Source organism: Larus michahellis, chromosome 7 (assembly GCF_964199755.1).
Source record: "Larus michahellis chromosome 7, bLarMic1.1, whole genome shotgun sequence".
NCBI classification, from domain to species: domain Eukaryota; kingdom Metazoa; phylum Chordata; class Aves; order Charadriiformes; family Laridae; genus Larus; species Larus michahellis.
In genome coordinates this window covers 12,945,920-12,956,436 of record NC_133902.1, presented here as the reverse complement: position 1 = coordinate 12,956,436, position 10,517 = coordinate 12,945,920, and the positions used below count along the sequence as shown (strand labels likewise).

At 48.9% G+C, this 10,517-nt stretch overlaps 1 protein-coding gene across 1 annotated transcript; it reads right to left on the bottom strand.

Moving 5' to 3' along the window:
• Nucleotides 1-7,321: 7,321 nt before the first annotated feature.
• LOC141746296 (fibrinogen-like protein 1-like protein) lies at nt 7,322-10,051 on the bottom strand. Its single transcript, XM_074594548.1, has 3 exons — nt 9,981-10,051; nt 9,182-9,244; nt 7,322-8,425 (listed from the first exon to the last, which is right to left on the bottom strand). Exons 2-3 carry the CDS (start codon nt 9,225-9,227, stop codon nt 7,797-7,799), a joined length of 675 nt encoding a protein of 224 aa, XP_074450649.1. The 5' UTR covers nt 9,228-9,244; nt 9,981-10,051; the 3' UTR covers nt 7,322-7,796.
• Between the last annotated feature and the right edge of the window lie 466 nt (nt 10,052-10,517).

Here is a 10,517-nt window from a genome sequence, read left to right as displayed (position 1 = left end):
ATACCACACAGGTGGGTCCTGCTGGTGCTCCGGAGGAGGGAGCAGCCGTCCAGGGTATTTTCATATGCACAGATAGCTCTTTTGGATAGTTTTCACACTGATTGGTGCAAACCTCACTTAGGAATCACTTCTTTGTTTTTCAGACAGATCTACGTTGCTCCATAGCTCCCTTTTCCCTCTCTGTGACTCATTACAACCGCGTCAGCCTGTCCCACGCTGCCTGTCAAGATGCTGAAGGGAGAAGTAATTTTAAAAGTACTGTCTGCAGATGTTTTAAAGCAATAATAGGCATGCGGGTGTCCTGTCCTGGGAAGTTAGGAATTAGGCAAACCACAAGAGAAACAAAGATATCAGACATACACAGGCTTTCTGGGAGCACTCTTCTGTGCAGGGCCATGCTGTGCAAAAGGGACTTTCCAGGTTTTTGCCCGGGATCGTTTGCCATCTGTTCACTGGCTGCAGGTAGATTTCGGTCCTCTGGAGCAATGTGCGTCTGAGGGAAGCAGAGAAATACATCAGTGAGGCTTTTAGGGACATCCTAACTCCCCCATCACCGGTCCAGCAGCTCCTGTGCTGCAGAGGAGGGAAATCTCATGGGCGAAGGGCACCCAGCCTGGGGAAGGAGGTGACAGATCCCACAGAGAAGCCTTCCCCAGCAGACAGCGGACCAGAGCAGGGGTCCCCCACAGCAACAGGCAGCTGCAGTGCTGAGGGATTTTGTAACTGGCTGTTTGGATCCTAAAATGTGCGATGCTGAGTACAGCCATGCGGATGCAACACAGTCTTGGGGCTGTGGTACTTGTGACCCCAAGTGCAATACAAGATGGATCTCCCAAAGGTGTCCCAAAATGTCCAGTGTCACATAGGAGGTTAGAGATCGGAGTCCACAGAGCAATTCTCCAAAATGACCCCAACACCGTGCACAGAGGCAGGGAAAAACAGTCCCTGTGTCTGGGAGGAGAACGGTGTTGGGAGAAGGAGGTCGGATTTATTAGGAGCTGAAGAAACTGAGGGTTGATGGGACCTGCACAGGCACAGAGATCTCCCTTTGACCCAGGCGGAGCCAGGACGCTAGTGTGTGCAGTCACAACAGTGATGGACAGGGACGGGTTGGACTCAAACCTGAAGGGTATTCAACAGAGGCAGAGGAGCACGCAGCTCCCAGCTTAGGCCCTCAAGATGGGGATCCTTTGAAGTCCTAAAAATTCAAAATCCTAAAAAAAAAGGACTAGGACTGAAGCTGCTGGCATTGCTACCAGGAATAACGTAGAGAGGAGAAATATATTGTGAGAGCTTTATTATCAGCCAAGCAGCAAAGTTGGTGGCCTGAATATGTCATGTTCAGGGAGATCAGAGAAACTGTATGGGTAGAAACAGCGGGAAACATCCACTGAGAGCTTGTTAAAAGGAGCGGCCAAAAGGGTAAAGAGTGGGGAGGGCATTTACAGACACTATGGTGACGGTCTGCAATAAATATGATCAACTTAACCACAGCCAGATACAGAGAGGGTCAAAAGAGCCAGCAGGAACACCAAACGGGAGAGAAGACTATTGGAGGCCACACAGAAGGTGGGAAAAAAAACCACAAACCAACCTTCAAAGAACAATAGAAAACAGTTACGATTTTCAGCAAGTGGAATGTAAAACCACAAAAGGCAGGCCAAAAATAATTTTGCCGAGCAATTTGAGAAAGACAAAACCTAATATTAAAACCTCGTTCACAGCTATCAGAAGTGGAAAGCCTGCCAGAGCATCTGTGGGCTCTGTAGAAGATCACCGGGGATGCTGAGGGCAGGGGGAGGAGTGCTGCACGAGCTCACCATGGGGTTTCCACCGCCGAGCCCTTGTGTGGTGGGTGGCAGGAATTAAAATTGAGAAGTCGGTGCAAAGAAGTCGCAGACCTCATCCATCAGATGAATAGCTCCGGACCTCCAGGACCAGAGACCATCCCCTGGGGAGCCCTTGTCAAACTCCACCAGGACATTTCAGACCTGCTGACAGCGGGCTGCGACCTGTTACTTTCCTACCAAGGGAATGGAGATGGCACAGATAGCATCCGTCCTGGAAAGGCTCAGTCACTCGTCTTAGGATCTCCAGAGTTTGAGGTCTCGTTTCTGCACCTAGCAAAGTGGCAGAAATTGTAATAAACATGGAATTTGTGGGAACTCGTGGATAAATACAGCAGCTTGGGGGAGAGTTAATATAGCTTTTTAGAGGAAAGTTGTGGCTCAGAAATCTATTGCAGTTGTTGGAGGGAGAGGTGGTGTATGTGGACAACAGTGATCTGATCAATATAATGTAATCCAAAAGAGCTTTCAAGATCTATGGCAGAGTTCTCAAAGACGCTGATCTATAACAGATCAATGGCTTGCAAAACGGGGAAGCAAAGATAAGACTAACCGTAAATTTCCACAATGCAGAGACATCACCTGTTGGATGCTACAGATACCTCTACTGGGGCTGGATTTTTCAGCATATTCGTAAGTGATGGAGAAAAGTGACTGAGAAAATAGCGCAGTGACAACATTTTCTGGTGAAGAAAATTGTTCAGAACAGTCATATTTAAAGGTGGCTGGAGAAAGCTGCAGAAGGCTTTCAGGCTGCGGAGTGAGTGGGTGATAAAACGGCAAATTAAATTCAACATTGATAAGGATAAAGTGGAGTACATCCCTAACTGTACACAGTGGTGGACTCTAAATTAGCTATTGCCATTCAGGAGGCAGATCTGAGGGTAATTATAGGCAATTCTCTGAAAACATCATCTGAAAGTTCAGGAGCAATTAAAAAGTAAACAGACTTCAGAAATTGCAAGGAAAAGAATGAGCTTCCAGCAGAAAACTGCATTTGCCACTGTATAAACCAGAGGGTGCTCACAGATGCATGCATTTTTGCTCAGGAAAGATGTAGAAGAACTGGAAAAGGTCACAGAGATGAGGAACCTGGCGATCAGAGGTGGGAATGGCATCCCTGCAAGAAAAGGCTGAATGGATCAGCACTGCCTGTGTTGGAAAAGAGACGAATGAGGTGGGAAGCACTAGGGCTGTGAACACTGACGCAGCGGGAATAGAATGGTTGGAGAATGGTTATTCCGCACTTCTCACAACACAAGAGCCAGGGGCACCAGGCAAAGGAATGGCCGGCAAGTCCACCTCAGGATGTTGTGAAACCAGAAGTCTAAACAGACTCAACAAGGAGTTAGATAAACTGATGGAGGACCAGAACTATTAAAAATCATGGTCCATGTGCTTTACGTGTACAAAGAAAAGCTGACTCATGGGAACTGAGGACGCAGGGACAAGCTCACCCTCAGTCTCCTGTTGCATGGACTGGAGTTGGTGAGCACAGGGTAAGACCTTCCAGAGCCTCAGGGTGAGAGGCACCTCCAGCTTGTCGTAACCAGCCAGACCATGGAGATCTGTTCCACTCACCCATGCAAGAAGCTGCAGAGGAAGTTTTGCGCTTCCCTTCTTTGGCTTCAGATGCACAAAACATCTGTAAAAATGCAAATTATATCTTTCCGTCATACCCTTGCTCCCCGTAGAAGATACGCAATCTGCCCTCTGTCTCAGGACGTGAACAAATAACAGCGCTGTGAAGGCTGTGGTGCTTCAGAGCTTCTCCCACCCTTCGGTGGCTCACTAGAGAGAGCTGAGTGCCTGGGACAAGCAGCAAAGCACTCCTCCATCTCTCACTTTGACTCCTGTAGTGCCTCTTCTCCCTGCGAGCAATCCTTTCCCCCCTTGAAGGCTGAGGACCCCTAAATGATGGCAATTTCCAGTGTCATGATGGTATGGTCACCTGCTATCTTGCTATGAAAACAGTCATTTGGGAAGGCTGGATCTCCAAATTGCTGCAGAAGAAACCACACACCCCCCAAATGGCTCAGAACCAGATACAGCATGCCTGTTGTTGCCTGTTCCTTAGGATTTTCTGTAACCAAAAAAATGCCAACAACTATCCCAGAAGCCGTTATCATCCCAGCGCTCAATTAGTAGAGGTGGGAGGAGGTGGAAGCAGGAGGTACTGGTGCAATTTTGCCACCATGAGTGCAGCTTGTTAGCTCGGTGCTGTGTTACAGGGGTCAGATTTAAGGCTTTAATCTTATGACACGCTCCAAAGTCAGTGAAGGGTCCAGGTGCCAAGGCAAGCTCTCCTTTGGTATGGCCAAGTGCCACGTACATGAAAAGGTCGCTTCACGTGATCTTTGCGCATCGCCGGAAAGGGCTCTGGGGACTGCTTGTGAAATGCGTGGCTGCAGAGTCCAGATAAAGCACAGCATTCCTGCTGGAAACACAGAGCTCGCGATTACGAGCAGTGAAAGTGAAATATGGCCTTAATGTGAACTAGCAGGCAGAGGAGAACAGCTTTGTCAGGGTCACTGGTGGCTTTTGCTCTTAAAATGTGAAGATGTGTGACTCACCATGGGGATCTGGCTTGGCTTCTGTCTCCTCAGCAAGTGAGGCCAGCTGGGGAGGACTGCCATTCGCCGCAGCTGTGACAGTCCCAATTGTGGCAGTGCTGCCATATCACGCCTACAGTGTGTCGCTTCTTTGCTTCCTCTGCCTGTAAGCGGGGCCAGCCTTTGCTTGCCCTGAGTGTGAGTGCCCATGGAGCTGGATTTATCAATCTGGGCAGGATATGACCCGGTTGGCGTGAAATGAAGGAGAGAGACAAGCCACAAAAGGCAAATTTAGAAACTGGAAATACAGCTCTGCTCCCCAGCAGCCAGAAGAGCATCTCCAAAAGAGATGGTGGCATTCCAAATAGTTAAATCCTTTGGAAAAGGTTGGGAAACCCTAGTTCAGAGAGAGCTGATTGTATTCCCTTTGCCTGGAAAGAATTTTTCTGCTGTGTAGCCCTGCAATGAGATTCTCAGTGCTTTCTTCCTCCGCTGGCCTTGCTCACGCTCTCCCGTGGGTATGGCCTGTGCTGGTGGGCTCTCAGCACTCCTTGCAGTGGGAGGACAGAGCAACGAACCTGGAAGAGAAAATTGCAGCCTGCAGCTGGACTCCTTGGGCAATATTTCTGGGCTCTCCTTGCCCGCAACATTTCCTTCACGCTGGAAACTGCCTGGCAAACCCTGGAGCGAGAGCACCCTCTGGGGACCAGGAGAAAAGTAGGCAATGAGGCGCTACGTTTCTTAAATCCTTTCTTTTCACACCGCGTTTGCATTTTAAGCGCGTTGCATGACAGTGATGCGTGCTAGCTTGCTTGCCCAGAAAGAGGACCCTGCCGGAGAGGGCTGGATTTCTGTTTTAACCACGTCTCTGTTACTACAGGACAAGCTGTCTGAGCCTCTCCAGAGAGAGCAGAAGAGACCTTAGGACACACAGCAGCCCTCAAGTTTGTAGAAAAAGGAAGTCACGCTGTTTAGGGCTAACAAGAGGACATGGTACAAATGAGACTTTCCTGCATCTAGCTAAGGAGGATGGGATGCTCGATGATATCCTTCCTGTCATGGAAGGGGAAGGCGCTGTCGGGAACACAGCACGGGTGGATGCTGCTGCCTCTTTGCTGCTTTCTACCATCGCAGGGATGTGTGGTGGGTATGCTCCCGTCAGCTCCTGGAGGGGAGGGCATTAGCAGAGGGTCACTCCAACCACACGTCTCCAAATCTATCTTTAAGGCAAGAGAGCTAGCCAAAAAAAGATTTTTAAATGCAAGAAGAAATTCCCAAGTTTGACAGCTGAGGAAATTTTATTTATGTTATTATCTCCTACACTGAGTATAATCTTCGTTCTGAGCTGGCAGCTGTCTCCTCTTGCCTGTCACGCACCTCATGACTCACTGCAAAGGGGGCCTGAACAGGAGGTGGTAGGAGGCAGGGAGAGAAATACCACTGTAAAAGGCGGACATGTAGAGTCAGTAAAGCCGTAGTGTAAAAAAAAATCCCACACAGGCATCACAAGATAATAAAAGATTTGTTTTCACCAATTTTTGTTTGCTAGCCTACCCTTCCCCAGTTGTAAGGAAGGCAGGTCTCATCTCACTGAGCCAAAGGCTCTCTAAAATTCATGAGACTTTGTAGGTATTTTTAGCACACTGATACCACAGTGGCTGGAAGCTGAAACAGGTGGTTTCTGCTGATGTGCTTCTTCCCTCAAAGAAGGGAACATATTGGTCCTTTCAAGAAAAATGTGAAGCCGTGATTTTTGTGGGAAGTGTTGTTTTGCATTCATTGGTCAGTAACGGAATCGGTGTGTCCATAGGCGTGACCCTGGCAGAGATGATAGATCCTGCTTGAAGACTTCTGCGTTTTCTGAGCTGTAATGTCGAGTCCTGACACAACTCAAGGCAAATGTTGGTCTGTTCACTTACCTGCTGATACCTCACGCCAGAGCTCTTCTGAGCCCTTCCCCTGCACCTTCACTTTGCGCAGATTTGAGTCCCTCCTTCACAGACGAGACCTCTCATGCACAGTCTTATAATCCCTAAGTACATAAAATACCTCACATATATCACCTTTCCTGGGATGAGTTAGTTATACGTGAACCGTGCTAAGCCTGCAGCCATTCTTTGTTAAGCCTGCAGCCATTTGTGTGCTTCTGCTCTTGGAAAGCCCGGGCAGCGTTTCGGGTGTGCTGTTAGAAAGTCCAGGTACAGGATCAAGGGATCATGTAGGCGTTTTTGAGGGCAGGCTGCTTCCCTTGCTCGCTTGGGGCTTGGGAGCTTCCAGGTCACATCCTCCTGCCAGGGGAACATTAGGGCAGCGATGGACTGATCCTGCTTCCCCTCTGTCCAGATGGTGACCGTGGAAGTCACCCTGCAGTAAGCAATGGCAGCGCCTGCCTGCGAACCACGACGCTGGCTGATACAGCAGCAAAATCCCCCACCTGTGGGAAGCAGCCCTGCGGATGTCAGAGGGACAGACTGCAGGAGACAGGAGGTCTTTCCACATGCAAATTTTACAGCACTTTGAAATCTCTTTTCAGTTTCAAAATAGCAAAGGCAGGGCGGTGCCTTACCTCCATGCTGTCATCTCTTGGAAGTCATCATGGCCCTGGCTCAGGAGATGGACTCCCCACTGCATTTAGGGATGAGAGTTGCATGGACAACAAAACCTAAACCTCAATGTTGCCAAGAAAAGTGAAAACATTTTGACGTTGCCTAAGCTTACACAACACTACCATGTGCAAAGGCAGAAGTCTGCATGCAGTATTTTAAGGTTTTTTTCTGCATTGCTTTTGCCCTGCAGTTCCCAGTGTCTGTCCTACAGGAAAGCTGAGCTTCAGTGGTGGTAACCTTCTAACACATCACCTTCTGTGAGCACTTCAAAGATTTGAAATAGACTTTTACAATTGAGACAGGTTTTTTTGCATACAGGTTTATTTGAATATTTAACAACTATTAAGCCTGAGATACAGAAGGTACAGAGTGGGAATTCGACTGTGCACATTAATATCTTGAGCAAAATCTTCAACAAGTGAAAATAAGGTAGTTTGCCAGAAGTTAAAGATGTAAATTAACTTACACAGCCATATAGAGCTGCATTTTATCTGAAGCACACTACAGATCTGGAAACTCCGGATTTTGCAAGAGACTGTTCTGGTTATTAACGTAATCAAAATGATCTGACTCTGAACAAAAGGATAAAGGCACAGTTGAGGAGTAGAGGGAATCTACAGGAGGGAGAAGAAGTGGAAGATACATTATTTTCTTCGGTAGCTAGGTTATGACCAACCTCAGCAAAGACTCCCTAGGACACTAAGTTTGGCCATGACATGTTTTGCCTTTTTCAATCTCTTTACAGAGCTGGAATTATCCTCAGGTTGACCAGGAAGGAAATGAAAATGCAACTAGCAGTAGGGAGATGGTTTGATGAGGATGGCAGAAGCTTTGCAGTTCCCGTTGCACAGGCTGCCCCATGTTATGGCCCCCTTCACGTTCAGCCGTACAGAATAACACGCTGAGTACCACCACCCGCCCCCATAGCTGGAGGCACAGTTCCCACTGGCAGTGTCCTGATCCCGATCTTTTGTGGAGAACTTCATGTTGTCGTGGATGGTGGAAGCACTGTTTGTGGTCATGGAGTCCCCTGCTGAACCCGAGTATGTTCCCAGCCTCAGCCGGTAGCCGCGGGACTCATCTTCCAGGCTGAAGAGGCTGTAGTCTGCAAACTTCATGGTGTTTGTGGCATCCCAGATGACAAACCTGACCTGGTAGACCTTCTGCCGGGAGATCTGATGGATGTACTCCGTGCCCAGCCAGTACTCGGTGCGCACGTTCCCAAAGCCGTACTTGTAGGTGCTCCAGGACTCAGCCCAGGTGATCTCTGTGCTGTGACGGTTCCTCTGGATGACTGTCCAGCCCCCGCCCGCCACATTCATTTCGCAGTACACCACGATGGGCTGCAGGCCGATGGGCTGGATGACGTAGACGCCACTGGGGCTGCCAGCAGAGACCTCGCTGCAGTCCTTGGGCCAATCTGGGGCAGGAGATAACATGGAGGACCAACAGGCACAGCAACACCCCTGTCTGCTTGTCTGGCCCTGAGAGAGGGATTTCTAGAAAATGGGCAGATGCGGGATTTTGCCAGGGTAGTAGAAAGTCTACCACTGTGCTTCCTACCGTAAATGTAAAAGCAGAAAGCTCTATAAGGGAAATACAGTGACTAAGAGAATATGCATATGTTTTGAAGGTATAAGCATAGAATTTGCTTCTCCTTCTGGCTCAGTCTCTTGCTTCCTCAGCCTTTCCCAATGTTCAGATGTTTCTCCTCCCTCATAGTGATTCAAGCTTGGCTTGGTGAGGGCTTTTATTACATGGTTATGCAGAAACTTAACTGAGCCATGTGAGCTGTTCCTGTAGACCTGGATCCACTGCATCCCTGGGGTCTGGAAGGAGAAAACCTCATTCCCTTGGCATTGTAACCCATGGCCAGCTGCGAAACCACAGCAAGCATTGCTCAGGATGCACATCCTCTGCTTGCCCTGTGCAGAGCTCCACAGCAGAGAAGAGGACTTGTGGCATGTAAGTAATGGTTGCAAAGTCCTTTGGGATCTTGTCAGGCCTGGTTCTGCGTGAAGCTATCACTAGTAACAAGTGTTGTCTGAGTGCCCTTGGAGGAGCACATCGAGTCTTGCCCACAGGAGATGGGTTATCCCTAGGTTTGCTGCCCACCCACCACTGTTGGACTCCCCCCTTGCCTACACCTCTCCCTGCAGGGTGGTGGGGCACTCACTGCGCTGCGCCGTCCGCTGAGTGCCGCTGCCTCTGTTCTGCTGCATGTTCTCTCCCTCTTCATCTGCATGGGGAAAAACAGAAAGAGTGAGATGAGCCCCCCGTGCCACAGCACAGAGGGAACTCCAGCCTCCACAGGCTGTTATTCCCAGTGCTAAGTTTGTAGGGCACTTCAACAATGCCACTGGGCTCTTTTTTCTTCCTATATGGCATTTTTTGGTTGTAAACGCTTTGAAGGGATAAGGTACTAGGAAGTGTAACACCACAGTCATTGAGTGTCTGCCTGTTTGGTCCACTCGGTGTTATGGCTTTACAGAGTTGTGTGGAGTGGACTGCGTGTCCGAGTAGCAGTGATGAGTACAAGGAGATGCTGCTGGAGAAGAAGCATCCAGAAGAAAACAGACCGTGCGTGGTTTCAGACCAAGATCAAACTGTTGAGTGATGGTGCCATAAATCTGCATTGCTTCTCAGAGGTGGCTGAAGGGATTCCTGTGTTCATTCAATTCATAAAGAGCTTCAGAAACCGTCAGAGAGGAAAAGGAGCTCAAAGCATGTAAGACAGCAATGGTCTCTCTAAAGAGATATCACAACGCTCATCTTTGTAAGACAGTGTCGTGGTTTAGCCTCAGATGGCAACAAAGAACCACGTGCCGCTCGCACGTGCCTTCCTAACACAGGAAGGATCGTAAGAAAAGGCAAGACTCTTGGGTTGGGACAAAGGCAGTTTAACAGAACAGCAAAGGGAACAGGCAAACAACAACAACACCACCACGGATAGGGGAATATACAAACGCGATTACGGAACCGCCGCTCCCCGCCGCTCGCCGACCGGCCGGACCCGGGACGCCCCAGCCCGCTTTTAAGCAGCAACTTCCTGCCCCCTCCCCCGGCAGCTCAGGGTGGGCGTGGCTCACATGGCATGGAATACCAGGAAAAGTTAACCCTATCCCCACCGGAACCAGGACAGACAGCATTCCCTGAAAGCCTCCAGTGGCATGACCTCTGTCGGTGATGTGACGAGTTTATTACATCATTTAGCCACGTGCAAGCTTCAGAGAGCATTTTTGGCTGGCCACTTATACAAAATTTCTCTGAAGTTTCAGGGCTACAGACAGACCACAGATATCAAAGAGAAAAGGTCTTCCTTTGAATATCTGCAGCTCTCTAGAAAAAGCTGTCACATACGGTCTTGTCAATAACAAAGAAGGTTGAACTACCAAATCCTATGATGTTTGGTTAAGATCTGAAAGTGGAGAAAGATTGGATCGGGCTCCTTTTATTTCTGAGTGTGACTGCCCTTCCCCAACATTATTTTCCACATCTCCCTCTCCGTGCAG